We start from the raw sequence: 15,974 nt of genomic DNA, 5'->3' as shown, positions 1-15,974 counted from the left end.
CATTCACAATTGCACCAAGAAGCATAAAATACCTAGGAATAAATCTAACCAAAGATGTAAAAGATCTGTATGCTGAAAACTATAGAAAGCTTATGCAGGTAATTGAAGAAGATATAAAGAAATGGAAAGACATTCCCTGCTCATGGATTGGAAGAATAAATATTGTGAAAATGTCAATACTACCCAAAGCTATCTACACATTCAATGCAATCCCAATCAAAATTGCACCAGCATTCTTCTCGAAACTAGAACAAGCAATCCTAAAATTCATATGGAACCACAAAAGGCCCCGAATAGCCAAAGTAATTTTGAAGAAGAAGACCAAAGCAGGAGGCATCACAATCCCAGACTTTAGCCTCTACTACAAAGCTGTCATCATTAAGACAGCATGGTATTGGCATAAAAACAGACATATAGACCAATGGAATCGAATAGAAACCCCAGAACTAGACCCACAAACGTATGGCCAACTCATTTTTGACAAAGCAGGAAAGAACATCCAATGGAAAAAAGACAGTCTCTTTAACAAATGGTGCTGGGAGAACTGGACAGCAACATGCAGAAGGTTGAAACTAGACCACTTTCTCACACCATTCACAAAAATAAACTCAAAATGGATAAAGGACCTGAATGTGAGACAGGAAACCATCAAAACCTTAGAGGAGAAAGCAGGAAAAGACCTCTCTGACCTCAGCCGTAGCAATCTCTTACTCGGCACATCCCCAAAGGCAAGGGAATTAAAAGCAAAAGTGAATTACTGGGACCTTATGAAGATAAAAAGCTTCTGCACAGCAAAGGAAACAACCAACAAAACTAAAAGGCAACCAACGGAATGGGAAAAGATATTTGCAAATGACATATCGGACAAAGGGCTAGTATCCAAAATCTATAAAGAGCTCATCAAACTCCACACCCGAAAAACAAATAACCCAGTGAAGAAATGGGCAGAAAACATGAATAGACACTTCTCTAAAGAAGACATCCGGATGGCCAACAGGCACATGGAAAGATGTTCAACGTCGCTCCTCATCAGGGAAATACAAATCAAAACCACACTCAGATACCACCTCACGCCAGTCAGAGTGGCCAAAATGAAGAAATCAGGAGACTATAGATGCTGGAGAGGATGTGGAGAGACGGGAACCCTCTTGCACTGTTGGTGGGAATGCAAATTGGTGCAGCCGCTCTGGAAAGCAGTGTGGAGGTTCCTCAGAAAATTAAAAATAGACCTACCCTATGACCCAGCAATAGCACTGCTAGGAATTTATCCAAGGGATACAGGAGTACTGATGCATAGGGGCACTTGTACCCCAATGTTTATAGCAGCACTCTCAACAATCGCCAAATTATGGAAAGAGCCTAAATGTCCATCAACTGATGAATGGATAAAGAAATTGTGGTTTATATACACAATGGAATACTACGTGGCAATGAGAAAGAATGAAATATGGCCTTTTGTAGCAACGTGGATGGAACTGGAGAGTGTGATGCTAAGTGAAATAAGCCATACAGAGAAAGACAGATACCATATGGTTTCACTCTTATGTGGATCCTGAGAAACGTAACAGAAACCCATGGGGGAGGGGAAGGGAAAAAAAAAAAGAAAAGAGGTTAGAGTGGGAGAGAGCCAAAGCATAAGAGACTGTTAAAAACTGAGAACAAACTGAGGGTTGATGGGGGGTGGGAGGGAGGGCAGGGTGGGTGATGGGTATTGAGGAGGGCACCTTTTGGGATGAGCACTGGGTGTTGTATGGAAACCAATTTGACAGTAAATTTCATATATTAAAAAATAAATAAATAAATAAATAAAAAAAAAAACAAATATGAATCAGAAAAAATAAATAAATAAATAAATAAATTTTTGCAAACTTTCTATAAAACAGTGTGGATTTTGCAATAAACAAAAGACATTTGTTAACACAAAACTCTAAACTTTCTGAAAAGATGGGTCCTTCCAGGATCGGCCAAAAATGTGTTATAAAACTGCAAATCTTTTTTTTTTTTTTAAGTTTATTTATTTATTTTGAGAGAGAAAGAGCGAGAAGCAGGTGAAGGGCAGAGAGAGAGGGAGATAGAATTCCAAGCAGGATCAGTGCTGTTAAGGGAGAAGCCCAATGTGGGGCTCAAACTCACAAATCATGAGATCACCACCTGAGCCGAGATCAAGAGTCAGACACTCAACCGACTGAGCCCCTAAAACTGCAGGCACCCCTAAAACTGCAGATTTTGAAGGGCTCTCAGAGACCAGGACCGGTAAAAACCCTTCGAACTCTTATCTGCCCCCATGGCAGGCATCACTAATGGATTACAGCTCTCTCGCTGGCCCCAAACTGGAGGGACTTGCTCAGGGTCACAGAGAATGTGGAGGGCAGAGTGGGGCTGCAGCCCAGGGCTCTGGCTCCCAGGTGTATCTGTGCTGTACTTGCTGTGCTTGAGGGCTCTCAGCCTTCTTTGAGTCGGTGTCCTGCCCCACTTGTGCACACAGCCTTTCCTTCTCTTAGCTCATTTCCTGGGTCAAAGGGCATGAACAGTGCTGGGTCTTTCGTTATGGCACACCCAGTTGCTCTCTGGCCCAGAGCCCTGCCACAATTTTGTCCTGAAGGTTTCTGGGAAGAGCTGATTGTCAGGCTGGCCTTGGCTGACAGGAGGCAAGCTTCCCAGGAGCTCCATTCAGACCACTGTGGAGGCTCAGCTGAGCCTCAGACTCAGGAGGTGCTTGGGGGGCCAGGCATGGCTCAGATGGGGCAGCGCTCCTCCCAGGCCTCCCAAAGCAGAGACCCCAGCCCCAGACAACTTCTCTTCCTTCTCAGAGAACAAGGGATGGCTCGTTCTCCCCTGGGGCCAGCAGGTTGCTCTGCCTAACAGGGTTTTATGCTGAGGTCTGACATTAATGGACATTATTAGCCAGCCTGATGGGCTATTGACCGAGCTGCTAAAAGCCCTGTCATGACAGGGACATTTAGAATCAGGAGGCCACTTCTGCCTTTCAGTCCACTAGTCCAGCAGTCAGCCAGGGCCAGGCCTCTGATTTATGGGGGACACAGCTCTAAATCAGGGGAGGTACACCCGCCCTCCTCGCAGACTGCAGGGAACCCTGGCTTGGGTGCAGAAGCTGGGTGCTCAGCCCGGAGAGATGCCACTTCCAAGTCTCGGTGGGGCGGCCCTGAGTGGATGGAACTGTGGGACCCGGAAGGCTGAGCTGGGCAGGTAGAGGACACTCTGGGGCAGGCAGACCTCAGCTGCTGGGATGGGACAGCGGTGCGGCCGTCCCCACAACGCCCAGCACTCAACAGGGTGCGGCCATTCCCACAACAGTGTCACGACCTCCAGGAACCCTTCCAACAGCCCAGGGTGGACATGGGAGGCAGGGGTGGTAGGCACGAGTAGAGGTGGAGGTAGGCTGCATAGTGTAGAAGAGGTTAGGCAGGCACGCTGACTCAGGCTTCCTGGGTTTGAGTCCCTGCTACGGCACTTAACAACCGTGTGACCCTGGGCAAGAGACCTCAGCTGTCTATGCCTCAGTTTCCTCATCTACAAAATGGCAACAGTAGTAGGACTTTGCAGGGTGCGAGTGATTACATGAGCTCATACAAGTAAAGCACTTTAAGACAGTGCCTGGTACATGGTAGGCTCTCAGTAAATTCACCAGCGTAAGTTTGTCAGAGCTAATCACAGTGACCCAGTTTTACTGTCACTCAAAATGTTTCAGGGGCCCAAGGATGTGCTCAGTGTGAGTCCCAACTGTTCCACAGGGGACTCCCATCTCTCCCTGCACAACTGATGGGTGACTGAGTCAGGGTGCCCTCCGTGAATAAAGTGATGCCTAGATCGTATTCCAATGAGTAAACTTGAACGAGCACATTCCCACGCCTGTAAGGAATAGGTTTGTAAATGTTGTTCTTTAGAAACCATAATTTAGGGGGCCATTTATGTGCCAGGCCCATGCTTCATGCTTCGCTCACATTTGATTTAGCTCCCAACCACCCCGGGGAGAATCGCCATTTAAGGTGCAGCAGTCGGGGAGCAGAGAGGTTGACAGTCATGTGCTAAGGGCCACGGAGCCAGTCTGCAGCAGAGTCCTGAGAACTGGGAATCTTTCCTCTCACTCCCTGCTCTGCCGTTTGCCCCGTTTCCCTGTAGTTATCATTGGCAGTGTGCACGACTCTCACTGAGGACCTCCCTGGAACTGGAAGAGACTTTCAACGTTTTTTATTTATTTTTGGGACAGAGAGAGACAGAGCATGAACGGGGGAGGGGCAGAGAGAGAGGGAGACAGAATCGGAAACAGGCTCCAGGCTCCGAGCCATTGGCCCAGAGCCTGACGCGGGGCTCGAACTCACGGACCGCGAGATCGTGACCTGGCTGAAGTCGCGCTTAACCGACTGCGCCACCCAGGCGCCCCTGGAAGAGACTTTCAAAAACAAAACAAAACAAACAAAACAGGAAGCAACATGTCATACTAGCCCACCCCCTACATTTCTAGAAAGAGAATCTGAGTGTGGAGGGAACAAATGTGTTCCACGGAAGGTTGGAGGTTCAACATGTTGGCTGGGACAGAGACAGAAGCCTGATGAGGAAGGCAGGATTCATCTGCAGGCAATGGGGAGCTCTGGGAGGGGACCGAGCAGGGGAGTGACAGGGTCAGACACAAGCTTGAGAATCAGTGGGGCCTCTACTGGCATAGCAGCGAGGCGCCCCTCCCCTTCTCCCGGGCACCACAGTGTCAGTCTGACTCCTCTGATCTGGTCCACTCCCAGGGCCCATCCCCAAGGTTCTGCCTGCCCTTGTTTTCAGTTCTCCCCACCTACCACACCTCATGGCAAAGTCCACCCTGCACACCCCCAGGGGTGGCTTTGATGCAGGCCAGGCCCCAGGCTCAGGAGCCCAACCTGGCCTGTCCCCAGGCTCTGGGCAGGCCTGTCTCCACACCTTCCTGTTCCCTGAGCACAGCCCTTGTTGCCCAGGCTGCCAGAGTCTCTCTCCAAACAGTCTTGCCCTGGGTCACAGTGAGAGGAAGGAGCCTGCCTGCAGAATCACCCAGTACCTGGGGCTGCCTAGTCCATCTGAGAATACATTCTAGGACGCTGTGGCGAGGTCAGGCACCTTCCGATACTTATGCTCCTGTATACACTCCATTAAATAATTAGCTAGTTTGTACCTCTGTTCCTTCTCATGGCTCTAGTTTACTGACACCTTTCTGTGCCTGGCCGGGATGTCATCCCTGGTATCTGACCAGCAGCCCATATAAACCAGAGCCCAAGCTGAGAAGCAGCACATAGACGAATTAAGCAAGAACAGGGCCCTGTGGCCACATCCAGGTCTGGGCCACATTCCAGTCCTACCCTCAGGGTTCAGGGTCCTTGGGGAAGTCATCTCCCTGAGCCTCGGCATCCTCATCTGTACAATGGGGCAATACTTCCTACAGAAGGAGTTAAGGAAGGGATCGACATAAGCACCGTCCTTGGTCACCACGTGAAAAAGGGCCCTACAGGCCTGTCTGTCTGGAAGTGCTGCGTCAAAGGCCCAGCATGCGTGTCTTCTCCCACTCTCCTCTGGTCCTACTCGAGCAGGCTGCCTGTGGTTACCTAAGAAAATATCAACCGAATGCAATGCGTGGATCTTTCTGGACCCCGATTCAAAGGAACCAAACGCAAAGAGGCACTTATAAGACAATCAGGGACGTATCCACATGCACTGGGAATAAGGTGACACAGAAGATACTGTCAATGCTGCAAATTCTGGCACTGCAGTCATGTCAAAAAATGTCTCTAGGTTTTAGAATTGCATGCTGAAACTTATAGGGGTAAAACGACAAAATGTCCAGGATTTGGTTTAAAATACCTCAGGGGGAAAAAAAAAACATGGACGAAGCAAGATGAGCAAAGTCTTTAAAATTCTAGAATCTGGGTAAGAAGAGTCATACTATTGTTTTTATCTACTCTTGTGTTTGAAATTCTTTCATAATTACAAAAAGAACTAGATTAGAGACTAGCGACTGAAAATGTAGTTTGTAAACCAGCAGCGTCAGCATCACCTGCGAGTATGGATGTCAGAATTGATGCATAAAAATACAGGATGCCCAGGGATATTTAAATTTCAGATAAATGACAAAAAAGTTTTCAGTATAAGTATGCTCTGTGCAATATTTCATTTGTACTAAAAAATACCTTGGCAGTTTCTTACAAACCCAAACATGTAAAGCTACTTGAGGACCTAGCGACTACACTCGTGGGCATTTACCCAGAGAAACGGAGACTTATCTTCATACAGAAATCTATATATGCCTAAAGCCCCAAATTGGAAACAATCTCGGTGGCTTTCAATGGGTGTCTGGTTAAACAAATGGCGAGCACCCACACCACAGAATATTACTCAGCAATGGAAAAGAGTGAGTAATTGATCCATGCAACAACCTGGATGGATTTCCAGGAAATTACTCTGGAGTGACCAAAGCTAAGCCCAAAAGGTTACATACTGTATGGTTCCATCTATGTGACATTCTTAAAATGGCCCAAGGATACAGAAAACATGAATAGACACTTCTCTAAAGATGACATCCGGATGGCCAACAGGCACATGAAAAGATGCTCTACGTCACTCCTCATCAGGGAAATACAAATCAAAACCACACTCAGACATCAACTCACGCCAGTCAGAGTGGCCAAAAAGAACAAATCAGGAGAGTATAGATGCTGGCGAGGATGTGGAGAAATGGGAACCCTCTTGCACTGTTGGTGGGAATGCAAACTGGTGCAGCCACCCTGGAAAACAGTGTGGAGGTTCCTCAGGAAATTAAAAATAGACCTACCCTATGACCTGGCAATAGCACTGCTAGGAATTTACCCAAGGGGTACAGGAGTACTGATGCATAGGGGCACTTGTACCCCAATGTTTATAGCAGCACTCTCAACAATGGCCAAATTATGGATAGAGCCTAAATGTCCATCAACTGATGAATGGATAAAGAAATTGTGGTTTATATACACAATGGAATACTACTTGGCAATGAGAAAGAGTGAAATACGGCCTTTTGTAGCAACGTGGATGGAACTGGAGAGTGTTATGCTAAGTGAAATAAGTCAGGCAGAGAAAGACAGATACCATATGTTTTCACTCTTATGTGGATCCTGAGAAATTTAACACAAGACCATGGGGGAGGGGAAGGAAGAAAAAAAAAAAGAGAGGGAGGGAGCCAAACCATAAGAGAGTTAAAAACTGAGAACAAACTGAGGGTTGATGGGGGTGGGAGGGAGGGGAGGGTGGGTGATGGGCATTGAGGAGGGCACCTGTTGGGATGAGCACTGGGTGTTGTATGGAAACCAATTTGAGAATAAACTTCATATTATAAATACATACATACATACATACATACATACATACATACATACATAAAATGGCCCAAGGATAGAAACAGAGAACATGAGCTTCTGATTTCGGCTCAGGCTATGATCTCATCATTCGTGAGTTCGAGCCCTGCGTCGGGCTCTGTGCTGACAGCTTGGAGCCTGGACCCTAGTTTGGATTCTGTGTCTCCCTCTCTTCTCTGCCCCTCGCCTGCTCACACTCTTTCTCTCTCAAAAATAAATAAACATTAAAAAAAAAAAAAGAAATCAGAGAACAGATTAGTGGTTGTCAGGGGTTATAGAGAGAGTGGGGGTGGAGGGAAGTGGCTAGAGCAACAGTAGGGATCTTTGTGGTGGTGGCAATGTTCTGTATCTAGACTGTACCTATGTCAATATCTTGGTTTTGATATTGTACTCTAGTCTTGCAAGATGTTACCTTTGGGGGAAACTGGGTAGAGGGTTCACAGAATCTCTATGTTATTCTTAAAACTGCATGTGGAATCTACAATGATCTCAAAACAAAAAAGTTTAATCAAAAAGGAAAAAAATAAGCAAAAAAAAGTTATTCGGTGTTTATTTGAAATTCAAGTTTTGGGGCCCCTGGGTGGCTCAGTCAGTTAAGCAGCTGACTCTTGATTTCAGCTCAGGTCATGAGATCGAGGCCTGTGTGGGGTTCTGCAGTGGGCACATAGCCTGCTTGAGATTCTCTCTCTCCCTCTCCCTCTGCCCCTCCCCCACTCACGCAAGGGTGCACACGCGCGCTCGCTCTTTCTCCCTCTCTCTCTCTCTCTAAAAAAAGAAAGAGAGAGAGAGAGATTCAAGTTTAACTGGGCATTCTGTGTTTTATCTGGCAACTCTGGAGCTTGTTGGAACGCAAATTCCCCAGCCCCACTTCTGACCCGTGGAATCAGAGTCTGTGTTGTGACACTCAGGTGTGAGCTCTGATTAGTGGCTTCCACCTCCTGTTGTGCTTGGATTCCTAAGAGTCTGTGATAAAAGCAATTAACATGTGTCCTTGGGCTATTTACGATATTTCAAAAAGGCCAAAAGGAATCACACATTTTACCCAGGATCAGGCTGTACAGGACAAGTGGGTTTCAACTCTCCAGTGGCTTCTCACTGGACTCAGAATAGGCAGACTCCTGCCCTGGCCTCCAAGGCCTTCACAGTCCTAACGCCGCTCCCCTCTCTGACCTTACCTCCCATTGCTCTTGCCCCTGTGACACTGTACCAGTTTGTGTCTCAAACACACCAAAGCCAGAGCCCACACCAAACCCATTTCCACCCCAGGGCCTTTGCACTTGCTATTCACTCTGCCCGAATACCCCACTTCTAGAGTTTCAGTTGGCTCTCTGCTCAAATGTTGCCTCCCCAGAAAGACCTTCTCTGATCATCCTATCTTTCTAAACCAGGTCCACCCTCCCCACCCAGGTAACACTCCAACACATCATACCAACTTATTTTCTTAAATCAGTTGTTAGTACCTACTTATACTCAGTAGTTCACTGAGTTAGAAATTTAGTTCTGGGGGTGCGTGGCTCAGTTAGTTAAGCATCTGACTCTTGATTTTGGCTCAGGTCATGATCTCATGGTTTGTGGGTTTGAGTCCCATGTCGGGCTCTGTGATGATAAGTCCGGAGCCTGCTGGGGATTCTTTCTCTTTGGGGATTCTCTCTCTCTGCCCCTCCCCCACTAGCATGCTCACCCTCTCTGTCTCTGTCTCTCTCAAAAATAAATAAATAAAACATTAAAAAAAGAACAGACATTTCTGAAAAAGACCAAGTAATAAAATCTGAAAAACACATTAATATAGAGTCTGTTTAGTGGATAGAATCTTAAAAAAAAAAAAACTTTTTTCAATGTTTATTTATTTTTGAGAGACAGAGAGAGACAGAGTGTGAGTGGGGAAGGGGCATAGAGAGAGGGAGACACAGAATCCAAAGCAGGCTCCAGGCTCTGAGCTGTCAGCACAGAGCCTGACATGGGGCTTGAACTCACAAGCCACAAGATCATGACCTGAGTGGGAGTTGGATGCTTAACCAACTGAGCCACCCAGGTGCCCCTGGATAGAGCCTTTTTTTTTTTTTTTTAACGTTTTATTTATTTTTGAGACAGAGAGAGACAGAGCATGAACGGGGGAGGGGCAGAGAGAGAGGGAGACACAGAATCAGAAGCAGGCTCCAGGCTCTGAGCCATCAGCCCAGAGCCCGACGCGGGGCTCGAACTCACGGACCGTGAGATCGTGACCTGAGCTGAAGTCGGCCGCTTAACCGACTGAGCCACCCAGGCGCCCCAGGATAGAGCCTTTTAAAAGCACCCAGAGCTTGAGAAAAACAAGTGGTTAAATGGGTCATCGCTAGGAGACCTTTGAGCTCTGACCTTTAAGTCTTTCCATAAATCCCATTTTATACTTGTCCCTCCCCAGCATGAAAAATTTCAGCTCTAGAATACAGTTCACACTTCTCATCCTGGCATTCAAGGCCCTTCTAATCTGGCCCCATCCACGTCCCCAGGGTACTTCCCTTCCTCCCCTTCAACACAGACTGTTCATTTGTTCTGGCCAGACTGTTCTCTGCATTATCATCTGGTCATTCCATGTACAGTCCCACCTCTGTGCCTTTGCTGATGCCATTCCTTTTGCCAATGACACCCTCCCTATTTATTTAGATGAACAATCATGGGGTAATTTGTTCAATCAATGAAAATTTATGAGCACCAACTGCATGCCCAACATGTGATATTTAGGTCAACACAGTAGCCATTCTCCGCTCCCCCCATTCCAAGTGCATTAGGAGGTACTAGCAGAAGAACACAAATAACTCTAATTCAAAGTAATCAGGGTGTGGTATCCTAAGAAAGGAATATGCTGCAGACTACATCCAAAAAAGAAGAATGCCTTGGAGATTTGGGAGAGGGAGAAAGAGAGGCCATTCATGAACATGGTATACATTTCCATTTATTTAGGTGACCTTTAATACTAGTTTTTCAATAATGCTCTGTATTTTCCTCCTTTTGTTTGTTCATTCCTATATATCCAATCTTCTTTTACTGCACTGCAAATGTTTACATATTGTAAATGTTCTTAGTATATAAAAATGCAATTCATTTTTGTATTCTGATTTTTTTGTATCCAGCCACCTTCCAAAAACCCTTATTATTTTTCTAATAATTTGACCATATATTCTTTTGGGTTTCTTATGGGCAATCATACCTATAAAGAGTGATTTTATGTCTTCCATTTCAATCCTTCTACCTTAACTTATTTTTTAGCTTTACTGTGCAGGCCAGGACCTTTAACTCACTACTGATTTTAAAGGGATGTTTCTAACATTCCATCTTTATGAATGTTTGCATCATATTAACAAAGAGATCAAATATCACTGATATCACCAATAATGGGACAAACTGACAACATGTGTCACAAGACATATGAACTGAGGATTCAACACCATTTGTTTAATATTCTTACCCAAAATGTATGATATAAATCTAATCATGAGAAAACAATTTCAAAAATCCAAATTTTAAAATGTTCTACAAAATAGCTGTCCTTTACCTGCTTAAAAATGTTAGTATCATGAAATGAAGTAGACTAAGACACATGACAACAAAATACAATGAATCGTCCTGAGTTGGGGGACCAGACCCCAACTGGTCCAGACATAAAATTTCTATGTATACACATATGGAGAGAAAGATATAAAAGAGATAAAAAGTAACCCTGGCAGAATGTTAGCAACGGGTGAATCTAAATAAAAGGTTTTTAAAAATCCTGTTTATATTAGTGAAATGCTCTTTTCCCGATTTGCTAAGAATTTATATCATGAATGGGTACTGAGCTTTATCAAATGATTTTTCTGCATTTATGGAGATGACTGTATGGCTTTCTCCCTTCATTTGTTAATGTAATGATTTACATTTCTAGATTTATTAATATTAAACTGTCCTTAGTTTCTGGAATAAATCCAGCTTGGTTAGAATGCATCCTTTTTTAAATTCACTGCTGGATTTTGTTTGCTAGCCATTCTGCATACATCTTGAGTGAGACTGCGCTGTCATTTTCCTTTCTTGTTTTCTCCTTATCTGGTTTTGGAATCAAAGTTACATTGGCTCATAGAACAAGGAGGGGAGAAGTCCCTCTTTTTCTTCTCTCTAGAAGTGTCTGCAAAATATTGGGATAATCAGTTCCTTGGAAGTTATATAGAAACTGCCCGCAAAACCACATGAACATCGTATCATCCTTATGTATGTGTTTGTATAAAATATAGCATATAAAAAAAGGCATGAAATGCAAGTGTTCAGCTTAATGAATTGCTGGAAAATAAATTACCCATACATCTGCCATCTTCTCAGGTTAAGACATGAACTATCAGCACACAAAGAAGACGCCCCCCTTCCATGGATATTCTCCAATCATAACTACTCCCCTCCCTCAGGGAGTGACAATCGTCCTGGATTTCATGACAGTCCTTTGCTTGCTCTTCCTTAAAATTGTTCTACTTACTAATACATCCCTTCAGGTAGAATTTAATTTAGTCTGTATCTATCTTTAGGTAAAGAGAGCAAGATCGCTTGTAATTTGTTTGGTTTCTTTTCCTCAAAATTGTCATTAAGATTCATCCATGTTGTGGTACGTATGTATGTATACTTTGTTTCTTTTCATGACTGTGCAGATTCCGTATTATGGAGATATTATCATTTATTTATTCGATTCTTGGACATTTGAGTTTTTGCAGTTTTGTGATAATATTAACAACACTCCTATGCACATTCTTGTATTTGTGTTCTGATGCACGTAAACACATTGCATGGGATATACCAAGGAGTGGAATCTCTGGGTCAGAACGTATGTGTATTTTCCTCTTTACTAGAAGCTGTCACGTTTTGCTTCAAAACACATGTGACAAAAAAACAAAAAAACACACCAAAAAACCCCCAAAAAACCACGTGTGACAGTTAACACTGTCACCAGAAATGTCTGAGAGTTTACACTGTTCCATGTCCTTGCCACAACTTCCTATTGTTAGATTTTTACATCTTTGCCAATTCTGTGGTTGTGGTGGTATCTCATTGTGGTCTCCTGGTGAGATACTAGTGAATGGGAGTTGAAAATGTATCGTTTGATGTTGATTTCTAATTCAATTCCGCTGGGATCAGAAAACCTGGTCTATGAGATTCCATTTTGTATTTATGGCTTTGATTTCTGAAGTCCTTTGTGGGGGGGTCTAAGTCTGTAGTTTGTTGTCTCAGCTGACTCTCATGCTTGGTGATCTCAGATTACAAATTTCCCTGATCTGACTCTGTAGGAGTCCTGTCCACATCGGGGATGCCTTCCTCTGGAGAAACTTCCTATCTGCCTCTGCTGTGAGCCAGAGGCACTACCAACCGGGATCTCTCTAGCTCTTTTGCAGGTTCAGCCTTAAGAAGATTCAGGCTCGGTATCCTGACAAGGTCTGCTATTAAGTTAAGCTATACAAAATTACCACTTCTGGGTTAAAAAACTATTAAGTATCAGCAATTGCATATGGTCTAACCTATACTGTTAACATGTGCCGGCAGGATAAGCTTGTTCTTTCTGTTTGCTTACTGCTTACCTCTCCCAGTTAGATTTTTTGGCTCAAGATTTGTTTCTTTTTGCTGGGGAGGGGAAGTGGCCTTGGAGATTTCCCCAACATCTTGTGAGCCCAGCAATGCATCACAAATTACATTTTATTCAGGAGTGAATCATTTCGCAGTGAGGGAGTAGTCCTAGGAGTAGCTAGAAGCTAGCTAGGTAGCTTCAGCTAGAAGCTGAAACCCCAGGATAGGTATTTTTTTTCTCAATGAGGAAACCAAAGCTCAAGGAAGTGAAACGACTCAAGGTCACATGGCTGGTGATAAGCAGGGTTAGGATTCGAATCCACATAAGAGACCAGAACCCAGGCTCTTTCTACTTCCCCTCTGTCTGTACAGCCTCCAGAGGGCTGCTGGGACCTGGGGCTTAGCAGGCAGCCTTACCTGGTTCAAGGGAATGACGAGGAAGGCTCCCCCACCAGCGCACTCGGTCACGACTGCAATGAAACGGGGGTTCACGGCGCAGAAGTGATTGTCGTGGACGCTGTGGGTGATGGGCACCGAGTCGTAGCAATTCTCCTTGCTGGCTGGTTTGCCAAAGACGTGGCGGAACTTGGAGCTCCGGTACTGGGGATGCCATGACATCTGCGGGAGACAAACAGGACAAAAGGGGCATGAGGCTCGCTGCCCTGATGGTGGGACACTCAGGGAGCTCACCTTCAGAGGGCACGACCAGCACAGTGGTCAGTTCTAGGTGGACAATGTGCTATGAAGGGCAACCAAACGAACAGACTGTTATTGTGGCTACTTCCGTGGATCTGGTGAGACGGTGTATGGTTATCGCTGGCCTGTTTGCTTGTCATTTCTTCAAGCGTAAGAACAAAAGGCAGAAACGCAAGAGACAGAACTCACCACCTTCCCCCCCTCTCCACCATCTCAGCAGGCACCCCAGCCGTGCCACGCCACTCAGCCCAGCTAAGTGGGTCACACTGTGTCCTCTGGAGCCAGCCTGCCTGGGCTCCAATCCCAGCTCTGCCACTTACCAGCTGGGTGAGCAAGTGACTTAAGTCTGAGTTCTCAGTTTCCTCATCTGTAAAATGGGGATAACAAAATCATCTGTCTCATAGACTTGTCATGAGGACTAAATTACATGATACATTAAGGTCCCTTGATCTACAGTAGTAATTACTCCCAATATTATCATCCAGGCATCCTGAACTTCTCCAGATCCTCAGCCAGCCCTGTATTTGTTCACTCTGTCTACTGAGCACCACTGGACGACTGGGCCCCGTGCCTGGCACTGGGGATTGGAGAGAATAAGCATGAGCCCATCCTTACAGGAGTGAAGAATCCTGTGAGCGAGGCCCCTACAGGAGTCTGGGCCACTGGGACCCAGTGTACTCTAGGTAATAATGGAGATTTGTACATGGCAGTCGGGGAAGGCTTCCCAGGGGAAGTGACATGTGAGCTGTGATTTGAAGGATGAGGAAGAGTTGGCTATTTTGACAGGACAGTGGTAAGGTGGGGGGAAGATATGCCCGGCAGATGGAACAGCCTAAGCAAAGGCCCAGAGACAGAAGCAAACATGGAATGTTTGGGAAACTACATGTGGTTTAGTAAGATTAGCAAGGTGATGTTAAACACACACACACACACACACACACACACACACGTAAACTGGATGATGTGAGTGACGAGAACACAGCTAGAGGGGTGAGCAGGGCTAGATCATGAATGGCAGAAGAGGGGCTCGGCCTCATCAGTGGCCAAACACACGACACAACGTGGCCTCTCAGCCCTGCTGCTGCCCAGGTCAAGCCCCTGACCCCAGTCTCTGACCCCACCGGGCCTTCTCGTCCACGTTCCTCATCTAGGCCAGAGAGATCCTTCTGGACCAAGCCTGGATGTATTCCTCGCCACCCTCCTGAGGTCACCCTTGGATGCTCCCGATTTACTCCCGCCCTGAGGAGCAAGGCCAAACCCAGCCTGGCATTTGGGCCTTCTGGTGAGGTCCTGCTCCATATTCTGAGATTCAACTTTCCTTGCTCATCTTCTAAAGGGTACTTTCCGGATAAAGAACCCCCAGCTTCCCTGAACCTGCTTTTGCATTTCCAGTCCTCTGGGCCCTCCACCTTGCTTTTCCCTCTGCTTGGCCTGCCCTTCCCCACCCCATATCCCCTGTCTCCCCATCTCCGTATCTCCACCTTCCCTTCTCCAGCTCCCACGTCCTCCTCTGGAGTCTTCCACGACACCACAAGTAGCAGATCTCTGGTTCTCCTCTCCTCTCTCTCACCCCAACCTGCCATGTCTCCTTGCTGCCCTTGGGCTCTTGACACTCTTGGCTCTGATTCCTGAGTCTGGTGTCAGGTCTCATCTCCTCTGCTGCTTGCAGGCTCCTCAGAGAAAGGCCTGGCGCTCTGCTCCAGGAGTGCCCAGCCCAGAGCTCTGCCCACCCCAGGCCCTAGGAACTTCCCAAGGGCAGGCATGTGTGTGCTGGGCACCCACAGGGTCAGGACCAAAGAAGGCACTTGCTCTGTGTTCAGTTCAAAGCCACAAGATTAGACTGTTGACCTCAAGAGGTCACGGTGATCAGGGGTCTGACCCATGAGCCAAACTCTTTACAGGGAAGCCCATCAGCCTCACGGGACAGGTCTGTCCTGTGAAGCTCAGACATTTTAACTTTCCTTTTGGGAGCTGAAGCAGCACAGAACGCAGGGACAGACTAATTAATGTCCATCTGATCCCAGAAAGGGTGTAAGAAGCTGTATAGAAATGGAAAGCACACAAGATAGGAGCAAATGGAAAAGCCTTGGCAAGGAAATGGGGACAAGGGAAAATGCAGGGACACAGAGATCGCCTGTAATTTGGAGGTAGTTAAGCTACTGAACGTGTGTTGCCAGGTCCTCCACACAGTGCAGGTGCACTTCAGACTCGGCTCCAAGCTTCCTAGTGGCCAATTCGATAAGGGAAACAGAATCACAAAGGGATTTAGCCAGCCACCACTTGCTAAGGAGCAGCACAGCTTTTCTCTGCAGGGGGTCCTGAGGGAAATGAGTCCTGGGGGTCCTCACAGAAAGA

General features: G+C 46.1%; 1 protein-coding gene across 2 annotated transcripts in view; it reads right to left on the bottom strand.

Moving 5' to 3' along the window:
- CORO2A (coronin 2A) overlaps positions 1 to 15,974 on the bottom strand; it is a 57,018-nt gene that overhangs the window by 15,215 nt on the left and 25,829 nt on the right. For both annotated transcript variants that reach the window (XM_058694804.1, XM_058694805.1), the window contains exon 2: positions 13,341 to 13,541. In XM_058694804.1, the coding sequence (XP_058550787.1) occupies positions 13,341 to 13,541 (201 nt within the window). The remainder of the gene's footprint in view (positions 1 to 13,340; positions 13,542 to 15,974) is intronic.

The sequence above is a fragment of the Neofelis nebulosa genome, chromosome 12, assembly GCF_028018385.1.
Source record: "Neofelis nebulosa isolate mNeoNeb1 chromosome 12, mNeoNeb1.pri, whole genome shotgun sequence".
Taxonomy (NCBI): domain Eukaryota; kingdom Metazoa; phylum Chordata; class Mammalia; order Carnivora; family Felidae; genus Neofelis; species Neofelis nebulosa.
This window is presented reverse-complemented; position numbering and strand designations above follow the sequence as displayed.